The sequence below is a fragment of the Pleurodeles waltl genome, chromosome 6 (assembly GCF_031143425.1).
Source record: "Pleurodeles waltl isolate 20211129_DDA chromosome 6, aPleWal1.hap1.20221129, whole genome shotgun sequence".
NCBI classification, from domain to species: Eukaryota; Metazoa; Chordata; class Amphibia; order Caudata; family Salamandridae; genus Pleurodeles; species Pleurodeles waltl.
This window is the reverse complement of record NC_090445.1, coordinates 1688774117-1688790679: the sequence shown is the minus strand read 5'-3', so window position 1 is coordinate 1688790679 and position 16563 is coordinate 1688774117. Positions and strand designations below refer to the sequence as shown.

General features: G+C 45.2%; 1 protein-coding gene across 3 annotated transcripts in view; it reads left to right on the top strand.

The window, feature by feature from the left end:
- Positions 1–16563, top strand: part of MAPKAP1 (MAPK associated protein 1) — a 541270-nt gene that overhangs the window by 81338 nt on the left and 443369 nt on the right. For 2 of the 3 annotated variants that reach the window (XM_069241765.1, XM_069241763.1), the window contains exon 2: positions 1978–2302. The exons of the other annotated variant lie outside the window; for it this stretch is intronic. In XM_069241765.1, coding sequence (XP_069097866.1) covers positions 2044–2302 — 259 coding nt within the window. In that variant the 5' untranslated portion in view covers positions 1978–2043. The remainder of the gene's footprint in view (positions 1–1977; positions 2303–16563) is intronic. 3 annotated transcript variants of the gene reach the window in all.

Genomic DNA, 16563 nt, shown 5'->3' with positions numbered 1-16563 from the left:
ACACCACCCTAATCCAATCCACCCCAACCCATCCAATCCACCCCAGTCCAATCTACCATGGTCAGTCAAATCCACCCCAACCCATCCAATCCACCCCCACACAGTCTACTCCAGTCCACCCCAGTGCAGTGCAATATATCCCACTCCAGTCCACCCCACTCCTGTACGATCTATTCCATTCCATCCCACCCTACTCCAGTCCAACTCAATCCACCCATTCTGATCAAGTCCACTGCTACACAGTCCACCTCTCACCAGTCCAGTCCACCCACACTAACCCAATCCATCCCACTCCAATACAATCCCCTTTGACCCACTCCACTCTAGTCCACATTAATCCACCTTACTCCAGTCCAATCAACCCCACTCAAACCACCTAAATCTAACCCACTACAATCCAGTCAATCTCTCCTGTTAATACACCCCACACCAGTCGAATCCATCCCACACCAATCCAAGCCACCCCACTTCAATCCAATTCACCCCACTCAAATCCAGTCCACCCCACTCCAATCCACACCACTCCAGTCCACCCCCTCTAATCCACCCCTGCCCCAATCCAATGCACCCCAATGCATCCAATCCACCATACTCAAACCAGTCCATTCCAACCCATCCAGTCCAAACAAATCCAATTAATCATACACACAACTCCATCCCACCCTTATTAACCACACCCTAATCCACCCCACTAAATCCAGTCCACCTCACTCAATCCAGTCCACCTCACTCTGATCCACCCCACTCTACTCCAGTCCACCCCACCCCAACCCCCCAACGTTAGTCAAATCCAGCTCCTCCAGTCCAACCCACTCCACCCCATTTCAGTTCACTCCACCTCACTCCAATCCACCCTCTCTACCCCAATCCACCCCACTGTACCCCAACCTGTTGAATCCCAGTGAGGTACACTGCACTGCAATCCATCCAGACCACCTTGCCCCTGTCTCCCCTGCCCCTCCCTAGTCTGCCCACCCCCAAACCAACCCACCCCACCCCAATCCACCCCATTCACTACAATCCACCCCACTCTCTCCAATCCACGCACCCGATCCTTGTTCGGTCCATCTCACCCCATCCAAATCTACCCCACCCTAGTTTTGTCCATACCACTCTCTCCAATCCACCGCACCCGATCCTAGTTCGGTCCACCTCACCCCATCCCAATCTACCCACCCTAGTTTTGTCCACCCCTCTCTATTCCAATCTACCCCACCCCACGCCACCCCAATCCACCCACCCCATTCAGTCCAGCCCACTCAATTTCAATCCAACCCACTCCACTCCAATCCAACCCACTCCAATCCATCCCACTCACTCCAGTCCACCCCATCCCAGTTCAGTCCACCCCACCCCAGTTCTGTCCTCCCCACCCCATCACAGTTCAGTCCTCCCTTCCCCATCTCCACTCCAGTCCACCCTTCCCCATCCCCACTCCAGTCCACCCCACTCATCCCCACCCTACTCCAATCCAGTGAATCCAGTCCGCCACACTCCAGTCCAGTGAATCCAGTCCAATGTAATCCACTCCACTACATTCCAATCCACTCCAGCACTATTACTACAATCCATATCATCCACCCAATCCAATCTAATCCACCCCAATCCAGTCCACCTCACCCTAGTTCAAGGCACCACACTACTGTCCAACCCACCCCACTCTACCCCAGTCCAATCCAGCTCACTCTACCCCAGTCCAATGCACCTTACTCTACTCAATCCAATCCACCCCACTTCCTCAATCCACTCCATTCCACTAACTTTTAGCAATGCTTAACTGCTGCTGCACTAGTAAACACATTGCTAAAGCCAATAGCTATTGCGTAGGCGAGACCTATTGGATTTGCAATTGCTTATTTGCAGAGCAAACTGTTTATTCAGATTTTTTAAAAATACATTCACAAGTCTCCCTTCTGGGGCTCATACATGATGCTAATTTTCAGCATTATCAATACCTGCTTTCTGTTCTGTTTTCAGAGTTGTCCACAAAACAAAATGGGGAAGGAAAAAGTAGCTAATTAAAGGAATTAAACGTGGCCAAGGATGGCCTTTTTGGACAACCCAACAATCATCCTGGCCCACATCAGACAGTCGCATGTCACCAGCGACGACACTGGTATGTGTGAGATGGTGCTGATTGACCATGACGTGGACCTGGAGAAGTACCACCCCTCTTCCCTAACAGGAGACAGCGGGCCAGACACACAAGGGAGCAGTGCAGAGTCTCAGGGCTATGTGTATTCACAGTCGGTCGACATTACGTCAAGCTGGGACTTCGGAATCAGAAGACGATCAAACACAGGTACAAACTTAACAAAGACAATTTTTCAGCTTTTTTGTTTTTAAATGATGTTTTGCCAGTTTCCTGTACAATTTTCTAAAATTAAATTAGTACAGTATGCAGCTACAAGTAAACGAAAACCACCACCTTCAACAATATATACCTCTCTAAGTATATCCTCTGCTTCCACACTCTGACCCATCCCAAACTTCGTTCCACTACTATGACCTCCAAAATAACCCTTTCTAGGCTCTTCCCTCGTCTGTCCCTCCTTGGATCACCCAAACCTCATTTTACTACGGTGATCTCCCAAACAACCCGTTCTAGCCTCTTCCCTCCCCTATCTCTCATTTGACTCATCCCAAACCTCATTTTACTAGTTGGATCTCCCTAATCGAAAAAGCACTTCAAGGCATCATCAGAGGTAGTGTGCATTACATAAATACAATTACATATGCATGTAGGTACTTATTTACTTAGAATTCTTTTACCCCTTGCGTGCCCATGACGTAATAGTTACGTCCTCAGCAGCACCGCTCGGGTGCCGAGGACGTAACCATTAGGTCCTGCACCTGGCCCGTGCCCCCCCCCCCTCCCCCCCCACCCCCCAGGCAGGGATGGAAGGGGAATCGCATCCCCTTCCAGCCACCTCCTCCCCAACCTCCTAAGCGATCAGGCTGTAGATATGCTCACTAGACACCAGGGATGTTTGTTTACTTTTGAAATAGACTTGAGGGGAGCGACCCCTTGAGCAAGGGTCACTCCCCAGGGGTTCAATTTTTTATTAGGTCCTTTATACCCCCCTGGGGGCAGATCGTCCTACTTTAATTAGGCTCGTCGCCACCCCCCCCCCACCCCACCTCCACCCCACACCCTAGGGGCAGAAGCCACCAGACACCAGGCAGTGTTTTTTTATTTTTTATTTTATTTTTTAAATGTAAACAATGAAGGGCAGCAGTCCCTTGAGCAAGGGTCGCTTCCCTGAGGGGTAATTATTTATCAGGACTGTTCTACAAATAAAGTGGTGGTAATACCACCAACAGGCTGACGGTAAATACCGCCAAATTATGACCATGGCGGTGATACCTCCCATAGACAGCCTATGTACCACACCAACCGCCAGGGTGTTAACACCACTGAACACTGACCGCCCCCCCCCCCCCCACCCCAGGACAGATCGGCCCATTTTAATTAGGTCGACCGTGGGGGATTTAGGCAAGGGTCGCTCCCCTGGGCGGCAAATTTATTTTAGGTCACTTCTGCCCCCTTGGGGCAGATCAGCCTATTTTAATTAGGCCGAACTGCTCCCAAGGGGGCAGAAACCACTAGGCACCAGGGATTTTTACTTATTTACATTTTTCTTTTTTTTTTACAGATGAGGAGCAATCCCTTAGGCCAGGGTCGCTCCCCTGGAGGGCAAGTTTATTTTAGGCCATTTCTGCTCCCCAGATAGGGGCACATTAAATGTTTGCCATTCGGCCTATTTTGTAAGGCCCACAGGGGGCAGAAAGCCCAGCAGAGACCAGGGAAGATTTTTTTTTTTTCTCCCAAAAAAGAGAGTGGGTGTATGGCCATACTCCCACCCCAAATAAATGGGGACAAAGTTGTTCTGCCCACTGGTCGGCAGATGGGGAAATTACCCATGATCCACTCCTCGCGGGGCAGAAAGCCTACTAGATGCCAGGGAATAAAAGTAAAAAAAAAATAGTGGGGTTATAGCTACCAACCAGTATGGGCATGGTTATGCCCCCCACCACAACTGAAGGGGGTAACAGTCTTTCAGCTCTCCCCTCGCACACTAAAAGACCTTATGCCAACGGCAAGCAAGAGGACATTTGAATATTTTGAGTTTTGGTTTTACATTTGGGCCACCAGAGGTTGTCTAACTCTCAAAATCGCCCCATTTGGAAAGGTGAGGGCTGCACTTTTTGGACTTTGGGATGCTGCCAGTAGAAAAATCTATGAGATCTAGACACATCTGAAAACTAAACATCTGGGTGAGTCCAGGGTGGTGTGCTTCACATGCACTCCGCGCCATTTTCTTACCCACAGTGCCCTGCAAACCTCCAACTTTGCTTGAAATCACACATTTTTGTGAGGGAACCTTCAGAAATCTGCAGGAATCCACAAAATTTCTACCACCCACCATTGCCGCATCTATACCGACCCGCTTTGGTTCCTTCTCAATTTCGACATGCTTTTGGCTCTTCCGAGTCACAGGCACTTGGCCCACCTACACAAGTGAGGTTTCATTTTTATCGGGAGACTGATGGGAATGTTGGGTGGTAGGAAATTTGTGCCGGTGCAAGATCGCACACAGAAATGCGGGGAAAATGTGGTGGTGATCTTTTTTTTTTTTTGGCTTGATTTAAGGTTTGCTGAGGATTCTGGGTAAGAAACCATTTGGAGAAGCACTCAAGTCACACCTCCCTGGACTCCCTTGGGTGCCTAGTTTTCGGAATTGTCTGGGTTTGCTAGGTTTCCCTAGATGGCTGCTGAGCATACGACCAAAAAGGCAGCCCCGCCCACTCCCCCAAGGCAAAAACAGGTCGTTTTGTATTTGATAATTTTGTTGTGTTCATGTAGTGTTTTGGGGCCTTTCCTGTTGCGGGCACTAGGCCTACCCACACAAGTGAGGTACCATTTCTATTGAGTGACTTGGGGGAATGTTGGGTGGAAGGAAATGTGTGGCTCCCTTCAGATTCCAGAGCTTTCCATCACCGAAATGTGAGGAAAGGTTTTTTTTTGGACCAGATTTTGAGGTTTGCAAAGGATTCTGGGTAATAGAACTTGGTAAGAGCCCCACAAGTCACCCTATCCTGGATTCCCCTAGGTGTCTAGTTTAAAAAAATGTATAGGTTTGCTAGGTTTTCCTAGGTGCCGACTGAGCTAGAAGCCAAAATCCACAGCTAGTCACTTTGCAAAAAACAGGTCAGTTTTCTTTGGGTAAATGTGATGTGTCCACCTTGTGTTTGGGGGCATTTCCTAACGCAGGCACTGGGTCTACCCACACAAGTGAGATACCATTTTTATCGGGAGAGCTGGGGGAACGCTGAGTAGAAGGAAGTTTGTGGCTCCCCTCCGATTGCAGAACTTTCCATCCCCGAAATATGAGGAAAAAGTTATTTATTTATTTTTCCGCCAAATTTTGAGGTTTGCAAAGGATTCTGGGGAACCGAACCTGGTGAGAGCCCCACAAGTCACCCCATTCTAAATTCCCCTAGGTGTCTAGTTTTCAAAAATGTTTAGGTTTGCTAGGTTTCCCTAGATGCAGGCTGAGCTAGAGGCCAAAATCCACAGCTAGGCACTTTCCAAAAAACAGGTCAGATTTCATTGTAAAAATGTGATGCGTCTATGTTGCGTTTCCTGTCACGGGCATTAGATCTACCCACACAAGTGAGGTACCATTTTTATCAGGAGACGTGGGGGAAAACAGAATAGAAGAACAATTGTTTTTGCTTCTTGTCTTTCTCTACATTTATTCATTCCAAATGTGATACAGTTTGTAAAAAAGATGTCTGTTTGAGGAATGCCCTGTAATTCACATGCTAGTATGGTGACCCCAGTATTCAGAGATGTGCAAATAACCACTGCTTCACAACACCTTATCTTGTGCCCATTTTGGAAATACAAAGGTTTCCTTGATACCTATTTTCGACTCTTTATAGTTTACCAAATAAATTCCTGTATACCCAGTATACAATGAAAGCCCATTGCAAGGTGCAGCTCATTTATTGGGTCTGGGTACCTGGGGTTCTTGATGAACCTACAAGCCCTATATATCTCCGCAACCAGTATATGCTTTTGAAAATCTGACATCGCTGGAAAAAGTCACAGAGTAAAATCTGGAGAGAGATGGCTGTTTTTCACCTCAATTTCAATATTTTTTTATTTCAACTGTTAGTTTCTGTAGGAAACCCTTGTAGGATGTACACAAATTACCTCTTGCTGAAATCAGAATTTTGTCTACTTTTCAGAAATGTTTAGCTGTCTGGGATCCAGCACAGGTTTCACACCCATTTCTGCCACTAAGTGGAAGGAGGCTGAAAGCACAAAAAATAGTAAAAATATGGTATTTCCCAGTAAAATTCCATAATTGTGTTGAAAAATGTGGTTTTCTGATTCCGGTCTTCCAGTTGCGGAAAGCTGGGAAGATGGTGATTTTTTGCACTGCAAACCCTTTGGTGATGCCATTTTCAGGGAAAAAACAACCACAAGCTTTCTTCTGCAACCCTTTATCTCTTTTTTTTTTTTTTTTTTTTTTTAATGAAATTTTCCCTGTATTGTGGCTGACTTCTTGGTCTCTTCCAGGAGAAATCATCAACTCTCTGGGTACCTCTAGAATCCCTAGGATGTTGGGATAAAAGATGCAAATTTGGCTTGGGTAGCTTATGTGTACAAAAAGTTAGGAGGGCCTAGACGCGAATTGCCCCAAATAGCCAAAAAACAGCCTGGCACCTGAGAGGGAAAAGACCTGGCAGCAAAGGGGTTACACATTCAAAGAAGCAGATAACAAACCATGTATACCAATGCATTTAGAGCTGCTTTTTGAGTAGATATTTGGATCTCATAGTAAAAAAAAAAAAAAAGTTTTTTTTCCTGTGTTGCATTTTAGAGAAGGGATCCTTTACAAAATGCTGTATTGGAGGGTGGTTCTAGGAAGAGGCATAAACCAGTGGATCCGCGCCCACCTCTGTTACTCATGTGGGGCATTTTACTCCGTAACCTGATGGGTACTCGGAGGGTGAATGTTCGAGCTTGATGTGGGGTATTTATAGCGAGAGGAAGAGAAGAATGCCCAATGTGAAATGTACACTTAAGGTTATTCCGATATTAACCGGGAACTAATCTTTGGGGTAAGGAACATTATTTAAGAATTAGAAAGATTTTATGATCATTTTCAACACAAGTGTTTTGGAGGACGGGCTAAAACAAGCATTGGCTGCTTTAAAAATGTGAATGTTTATTTTTAAAGTCTGTGCTCTGCTGAAACACATTATCTCATCTCTGCAATACACTGGCGCTTTGGGAAACGTGTTTCCATGCATGCCTATTCTCCCCTGATTTCAGGTTTGAGATCACTTCTGGTATATTGTCTTTCCCCTTCTCTCTGTATCCCTGGTCTTCAGCAATAGACCCGGTCTAACAGTAATTTTCTTTGAAAATGGTTTGCGTGTCTGAGGGCTTCGTTTCAATTCACGGTTTATTTTTCTTGCGTCCCATTCTTTCCCAGGCGTGCATTGCGACTTAGTTTGGGCTGTAGATTCTTAAACTGGGGATTGTAATAGTAGCTTTGCAGCTTTATTTCTTTAGCTGATTCTGGGTCATCTCCCAAGTTCCCAATTTTTTCAAAGTTGTGAGTACTTAGGAATTATTAAACCCCCCGCCCCCTGTGTAAATAAATATGTTATACTCGTAAAGAATGGTGCCCAACTATAAGTATTATTATAACCATGGCAGGTGGCATTTTGTATTTGTATTTCTTCTGTAAAGGGGTGGCAGGGCTGGGCATACTATGGCCATCCATCCTCCACGACAGTTAAAGATCACAGCATTGCTGACACTAGAGGTCCCCTTGCCAAATGATGCCATTAGTGAACCCGTGGACCAACTACTGTTTGCTGCTCCAACCTGCAAATGATAAATTGTTCTAAGTTAGCTCTCACTTCCCATGTTTTGATACTTTATACACTTTAAGTAAGAGTGCCATCACTAAAAGAACTTATTAACGATCTCTTATTGGATGAGCTCCTTGTGATGGGCCTTCTGTTTAGCTGGTGGCCTGTGAACAATAGTTTATTTAACTATTTAGTGTCTAATGTCATCTTCTAACAGTCACCCCATTGCATGATAAAAAAATGGCCGAGATAAGGCCAATAACTATATTAAAGTCCATCATTGCAGGTGTCCCATTATATAATTCTTATTACTACTACCAACATTCCTGGTAATTTTGGAAGTGGGGATTACGGGGTATTATAAATTTTTGGCAGGTAACATGTAGAGATAGGAATTACCGTGTTAACACATGCTTCCTCTTGGGTATACTCTAGGACACCCCCGCTTGCACCAGATGAAGTCTTCGGGTGGAGTTCCACTCGCCTGTGTTTTCGCTGAAGTTCTAATGGTGATGGGGCTGGTTACTGCAGTTATCAACTTTATCAGATTTAAGAGGCCGCTTGCAATATGGGCCTAAGAGGTCTTGCGACGCAGTCCGCTGCTCAGTCCCCATAATCGCCTGAAGAGAAAACACAATGCTTCAGAAAGGGAAGAAAGACTATCGAGTGACAAGGGGAGGAGTGACAGCGGCTGAAAGGACTGAAAAGCAAAAAAGAAAGAAAGGTCCATAAAAACCTGAGTTTAGAGATTTCTCTGAGCACACAGGACTGGAACCAGACCTTACCCAGTGAAAGTGCCTTGAGGATCCTGGATGTCAACAAAGCATCAAGCACTTATGGGAGATCCAGACTGCCACCCAAGGAAGAATCAAGGGTAGCTGAGGGAGGAAAAAGAAAGGACAGAGGTCAGGGGCACCAAGAAAGGAAAGGACGAAGAAAGGAAAAACGCACAAGAACCTGGTGAAATTAAAGAATAGAAAAAAGAAAAGCCGACATGTAGACATTAGACAAACGAGACATCGGGTGAAGCTGCCTAATTTTATAAAAGGAATAGAAAGCTATGTTAGAAGAGAAAAAGTAGACCAAGTAGCCTTGATCGTACTAGTATTGTTTTTGGTTTAGATATACTTACCTTATTCCCTTTTTTCGAGGGAACCTGGTAACAGAAGTGAGCCCTGACAGGGAAAACATTCTGACACCCACAGGAGCCCTAGAACACAAGTGAAGCCAAAGGAGTTTTTCATTTTGAGTCAACGGAAGACGATGCCAAATCTTTTTTCATTTAGTTTTTGAGACAAACCCTGAAATAAATAGTGTATCTTTTACTATAAAGATTTAGCGGCATCATCATATGTATGATGAACCCTTATTCCCATTCTCTAAAGTCATGCAGTTGTGAAAGGCAGTGGAAGAATGTGTATCAGAGGCCCCTAAATGAATAAGGCCATAATTCCCCTCAATACTGAGATGATTTATAAAACAATGTTCCCACCCGTCTCAAATCTGAGTGCTGCTTGAGCTGAGATGATGTCAGAAGTCTGCCTATGTTGAAGAATTGCTGTCTACTTGTAGTAATATAGAGCACCATGTAACTACTGCTTCCCTTCAAATTTCTTACTCCTATCAGGGTCAAGGAAACCAGCCCCTTGTAACCCTCAAGACAAAGCAGGTTGAGGAGCTCGTAAAGAACCAGCAACATAGTTGGAACTGGACTTTTGTCAGTGTTCTTCCCTAAAAGTATGGACAATCCCAAGGCGGAACAGTTAGAAGTTGAGCTGCACAAGTTGGAACCGAGACGTTGAAATGAACTGCACATCTTGGCCATGTGCAGATATGAAGCCAGGTGAGTTTGAATTAATAGATTGGGGTCACATAAATGCACTGCTATGTGCAGGAAGTGCTGAGTGCAGTTCCCCACTAGTTGCCCATTGAGCAACAATGGTTACAAGACACAGGAACTCGTTCATCAGGAGGAGTTGTGGAATATGGACATGGTGTTTGTAGAAAAGCTCTTGCCATGACCACGTAACACTTCACAATGGTGCACACTACTATAGTTGACTTCTCTGGAGACTCGTGATTCACCGCATTATAGGTAATCTAAGCTGAGCATTTTGCAGCACAGATCCACCCTATGTCTAATGGTGGTGATATTGGAGTGATAAGGAGAGTGCTTGGAAGAAGCTTGCGATTCACCGCATTATAGGTAATAGGTAATCTAAGATGAGCATTTCGCAGCACAGATCCACTCGGTTTAATGGTGGTGATGTTGGATTGGAGTGATAAGGAGAGAGCTTGGAAGAAGTAATGCTGAGTGCCATGCATGGTTTGCAAAGAGTTGAATAATTAACTCAAAAAAGGAGATGATGTCTTTGAGAGAGCTTGTAAACATAGGCTAGGAGAGATTTTTAGGCCTTCAACAGTGCCTTCAATTTGGTTGGATTATGTGATGCAGTAGTACACTCCTGAGTAGAATCATTGAGGAAGATTGTATCCGTGATACCTAGTTAGGACATGACTGCCATAATATAGGATGTCCTGGTTCACTTTCTTAAACGGCATGTGTGCATGAGAGGTTGGCTCTCTTATGAAGAAGTCTAAGGTGTCCAAAAGTACTTTGTCTGTAAACACCATTGCCAGCGATCATTGGAACTGCATAGTGTGATAGCTGGTGAAGGGATGGAGGACATCCATTCTAAGATCATGAAGACATGGAAGAAGGAGAGTGGAGGGTATTTAAAATGGGATGGGGCAACAGAGGACCTTTTCTAATGATGAGGAGAGAACTACTGGTATTTGGTAATTGATGTTGCAATACGTAATGGTTTTGTACCATTTGTCACAATTTGAGATAGAAGCAAGCTTGACAGGTACAGGAAAAAATCCCCAAATGCAAAGAATTAGATCAGGTCTAAGTAGAGATGGGAAGGTTGTTCCCCCGTGTAGAATGTATCTTTCACGAATAGAATAAAAAGACCTCTACTTTGCTCCATAGTTGAAAGCGTGCTGCTCTGCTTGAACCACTCTTTAATAGGTGTCACCTTAGACAACACATGCGCCATCACCTGCTAGGCTTTTTGTTAGCTTATTGTGTTGCTGAGAGCCTGCCCTTAGATTAATGCTGGTTGGTTTCTTTGTCATTCTTATCTGCTGGCTTCACTTCATCTTTGTGTATTTCTCTCTCTTGCTGGAGCATGGCCCTAGTACTTTTTCCTTGTCCAGTGCAGTGTCCTTACACTGTTCAGGCTTTATCAGAGGTACTTTTTTCCCCTTATTTTACTTGCAGCCCTCCATAAGCCTGCATGTGTTTTCTGACGGTCTTACAGCCTCACCGTCCCGCTCAGTGTTGTTGCTTGCCCCACCTCCTTCCCCTTGATGTTATTGCTTCATCCGCCCCGTCATTGCTTCTCCCTTCCCCACTCCCTCGTTTTTGCTTCCCGCTCTCTCCCTCCCCCTCATTCTTTGCCCCATTCCCCCTCCCTCGTCGTTTCTTGCGGTGTCCACAATCCCTCCCACCATCGTTGTTTGCCACATCCCCCCATCTCCCTGCAGTAGCTTACACCTTCCTTGCCCCGCCAGAAACAAAAAGCTGTATGGCAAGGCCAGCGCTGGGGATGTTATATTGCTTTTCCCTCTGACTTTTAGCCATGCTGCACAGCAGCCCCACTTCTGTACATCATGGCTAAAACAGATTGACAAAGTCAGTAGCTCTTGCATAGGTGTGACCTATTGGATTTGCTAATGTTTGTCTATCATCCCTTCATTTCCTTTTTAGCATTGGTTGTACACAGGAAGTACCGCCTTCTGCTGCTCGAGAGCCAGGCCGTTCCATCCTGGGACTCTGACATTGATCACATGTCTGCTCAAGGCCAAGCCATCAAATCCACTGTGCTTTTATTGGCTGCCTACTTGGCCTCTTAGATTTATGGCATTGCAGTTTTCCGCTGCCTGGGACAAGTCCAGTTCAGCCAGTCATGCGCTTTATTTCCAGCAGCCAATATATCCACAGAATACATCAACAGAAATTTGTACTGAAACGAAACATCCCAATTTAAGCAGTCTAATCACTGATAATTTGAAACAATACAGAGATGAAATTTCAGTAGCTTAGGGCCTTTTGAGTTTCCCGATACGTCGGTATGCTTTGGTACTTACACCGTTGAACTTTTGTAGAGTGCACAAAAGATTACCTCTGAGCCAGGTAATCGCCACTAATTTCCAGGTGGGTTGAAAGGGATCTAGATTTTGGCGTGGCATCTCTTCTGGCTGTGTTACAAGGGCGCCGAGAATAAATCATGTTGAGTTTAAAGCATTGAGTGAAAGTGTTGCCTCCCATGCAGCAGGCCTGTGATTTAAGAATGCCAGAGTGACCTGGTTCTATTGACAACAGTTCAGCCAGTAGCCATGAGTCAGATGCTTAATTGTGATGTGGTGGAGGAAAGTGGTTGTTTTACACTTCAAAAGGACAGCCAGAGACATGAATTCTAAACTCTTGTGCTGTTGCTGGGCACATTGATGCTAATAAACACATTTTCTAGACACATTGTTGAGTAATAGTTTGAGTAATAAAACGAATAAGAATTACAATACCAGTGCATGTAATGCAGTACCATGGTAATGCACTGTAATCTTGTTCTTAGAAAAATAATGTAAAACAACTTTATCACAAGTAAATACCACAAAAGTCTAGAGTAAATTTAGAATGAAACACACATCCAGTGAGGCACAGCTTTATGATTGTTCTAGACCACGCTCATTAAAGTAGCTCATGTAAAAGGTGTTCAAAATTGGGTCTCTGGTTGGCAGAGTTATACACCCTGTCCAAGTAGGGACCACAATCCTAGTCGGGGCAAGTTAGATACACAAGCTTAATTAACCCGTGCTCAACCTCTGGTAGCTTGGCTCGGAGCAGGCAGGCTTTACTTACAAGGCAATGTGTAAAGTAAGTGTGCAACACTTTATTACAGTAACACAGTGAAAGACACCACAAAAAGGACTCAACACCAGGTTAGAAAAATAGAGAATATGTATCTACTTAAAATACGACCAAAGCAACAAAAATCCGATTAACCAATCCAGTGTTAGGTGCTTGAGAATATATTATATCCACAAGTATATGGAGTATAGATGCCACAAATTCATTCAATAATTTTGTGAAACTCCCTGCGATGTCAGAGGAGTTTTTGTAGTCTCACAGAGGAAGCGTCTGTCGTGGGTCTGTTGATAGACTATTGGGTTTTAATGCAAATATTTGGGCTCTCCCTTTATGAGAGATACTGTAATGTTCACAGGTGATCTCAGGCTCCAGGGTGTGGCTACATGGGGGAATCTGAGGCAGTTGCTTGCAGTCTCCAGTGGGTCCTGATGCTGGAGGTGAGTGCTGTTGCTTGGGCCCTTCTGCGGTCTCCTCTGCGGGTCCTGCATCGTCACTGGTGGGGTGAATTGAGGTTCCTCTCCCAGTTGCAGCAAACCTCACGCTGGCGTTCAGGGAGCCTAGTCTCAGAACGGCTCTTGGAAAGGGCAGGTCTGCAGTCACGGCATCGCCGGCAGATCCTCGGCCCACAGCATAGTATGGCAGAGTGCATCCGGCAGCCCGAGGCAGAGGTTGCCGGGTTGCCACACTGCTTTCAGATGACTTTGATGATCGGCTCCAGGAGGCAGGAGAGTTTTGGCCTCGCGGTGGGGGCTGGTGATCAGTGCAGGGGTCCTCAGTCAGCGCTTCAGCTCATTCGTCGTTATGGGCGTACAGTGTCTTGCCGCACACGTGATGATAATGGTAAGGGCTATAGCGTGGTCATCGGGCTTCACTTTTTTCAGGTTCTCCTCTGGATATGCTGAGAAACAGGCGATGTAGCGGGCGGATCGGCCTTTCATTGCCTCAGAGGAAGCGGTGGCAGACCAAAAACACAGAGCACAATACTAGTGCGAGTTCCTCCTGATAGCACAGCAAGTGAAGTGCAACAGGCCAACACAGCAAATCAAGAGGCTAAGTGTCAGTCCCTCCTGGCAGCAGAGCAGGCAGAGTGTATCAGGCCAACACAGCAGAGCAAGTAGCTAAGTGGCAGTTCCTCTTGGCAGCACAGCTCTTTGTAGTTGCAGAGTCTCCCCAGGACTCCCAAGTGAAAACTGGGTTTTGGTGTCCAGTTCTTATACTTTGGTGACCAGGTTCTGAAAGGTTGGAGTAGCTTTAGGCCTTCCTTTGAAGTCCCTAGAGGCCCTTCCCTGCCCTCCCTGGCTCCAGACACTCTACAGGGAGTTATGCAGGTCTTTGTGTGAGGAGAGGCACAGCGTTATTCAAAAGTAAGTTTCAGCTTCTCCCTCCCACCTAGCCCAGGAAGACTCATCAGCCTGGTGAGGGGCAATCGATATGCAAATGCCACACCCAAGCTCCCTTTGTGGGTGACTGTCTAGTGGGAATGCACAAGTCCAGCTGTCATCCACCCCAGACATGTTTTCAGAGACAGGCAGAGGCACAGAATGGTTAAAGTAAGAAAATTGCAACTTTTCACAAGTGTCATTATTAGACTTGCAATTTAAAATTCAACTTCACCGTAAGTTGTGATTTTAAATTGTGAGTCCAGGGACACCAAACTCCAGGTACCTATCTGTTCCCAATTCGAACGTGCGTGTAAAAGATGTTTCAGGGAAATCCCAATGCTATCCTATGGGAGAGACAGTCCTTGCAATAGTGAAAAACACATTTTAAGAGTGTTTTTCACTATCTGGGCATGCTAATTCTAAAAGTACATGCCCATTTTTTAAAAAAATACCCTGGACCCTGTCCATGAGGCTAACTAGGGCCTACTTTAGAGGTGACTTACATGTAATAAAAAGGAAGGTTGGGCCTGGCAAGTGGGTGCACTTGCCAGGTCAAAATGGCATGGTAAAACTGCACGCACAGTCTCTGCAGTGACAGGCCGGAGACATGTTCGAAAGGCTACTGTAGTGGGTGGCACAATCGGTGCTGCAGCCCCCCGGTAGTATTTTAATTTACCGGCCTTGGGCACATATAGTGCACTTTACTGGGGACTTACAAGTAAATTAAATATGCCAGTTGAGGAGAAGCCAAGGTTACCATGGTCTAGAGGGCAAAGCACCTTCACTTTAACACTGGTCAGCCGTGGTAAAGTGCACAGATTACTAAAGGCCAGCTAAAACAAGTCAGAAAAACAGGTCAGAGGGCAAAAAGTTAGGGAAAATCACACAAAGAATGCCAAATCTAACATGTTGTGTTATTTTTCACTTTGGTAAGTCTCACAGCTTTTACTTCGATTCTGTGGGATGCAAATTCAGCCTTAAAACCTCCAATAAGAGCCAGCTGCCCATGAATGGTCATCTGCTAGCTTCAAAGTTTGTGCCATCTTAACTTCAGTTTTGGGTGGTACTTTTTTCCTTGACAGTAACTCCCCTCCCCACCCCTTCCCTATCTACGCCACCAACATTCTTATTTTGCTCATTGAGATCATCCAACCAGGGGTGCTTTGTGTTTCTCAGTGTCATTCAAACAAGGAATTAATAACTTCTCAGTTCAGAACTTTTTGTGACACTTGAAGACATTGAACAGCCTGATGTCCATTCTCCTCCTTTCTTGTGTTTTACATTTCTTGATGAACATATAGAGTAGTAGCTCCACTGTAGCATCATCCACCCCTTCATCCTCAAGGTTCTTCCATAGTGGTGTATCAGAGCAGCAGCAACAGTGAATATGGCCAAGGAGAACATATGATGCTTAATCCTGGTGGTGTCATTACAGCTGCGTATCACAGACAGATGAATTAGCGGCTCCCTACATTCTGGTCTCCATTGAGTCTGTTCGAGTGTACACTTCACTAAGTCTAGGGCAATTAACGCTGGACTATTGTAAGCCTTGGTTGAATGATGATGGTATCTGGTTAATGTTAAGTGTATGTCATTGTTTGAGTAAGGATTGGGATTGGTTGGGGAAGGAGATGGGGAAGAGGGTGGTGTTATGTGAGGTTTAGGTCTTTTGCTAGTGTTAGGGTTAGCGGTAAGGAAAGGGATGGTTTCATGGACCTGGCTAAGGTTGCAGTAGAAGTTAGAGTAAGAGGTGGGGCAATAGTTAAAGGTTCGAATTCAGCTTAGCATTGGACTAACAGATTACTTTTACATAATGGTACAAGGGCATAGGTGGTAAATTTGTACCAGTACAGTTCTCGATTTCAGATACAATTCAGCAAAGTCTTCTTTTACCTCTTCATTTTTATTACCTTATTTGCTTTCTTCTGTTTTTTTTAAAGGAACTTTTTCTTACATTCAGTTCATTGGAGCCTTTCCCTTATTATCGATGTACAGTTGTGCGCTTATTGAATGTATCGATTTATTGACTAATTCATTTTCACTCTCTTCTGTTGTGAAAACTTTGAACACCTAAAAAAGAGGCAATTGGCCTGTGAAGTTCTGCTCCTTTTTTCTTATAAAGGCAGGTCCATGGTATTACAAGCCCTCACCCAGCCCTATCATTCTCTAGAGCAGTAAACTTCCCCTTTTTGACGGAGGCTGTTCTATGAATACAAGCTGTGAACGGGGCACAGTGATAAGGCAGGAACATTTATTTAGATAAATCCATTGAGCACTTCTCCATTTTCAATACAGTGTTCAGGGTCCCTCGGAGGGGAGGATACTAGAGGAATGGAACAGTGTATG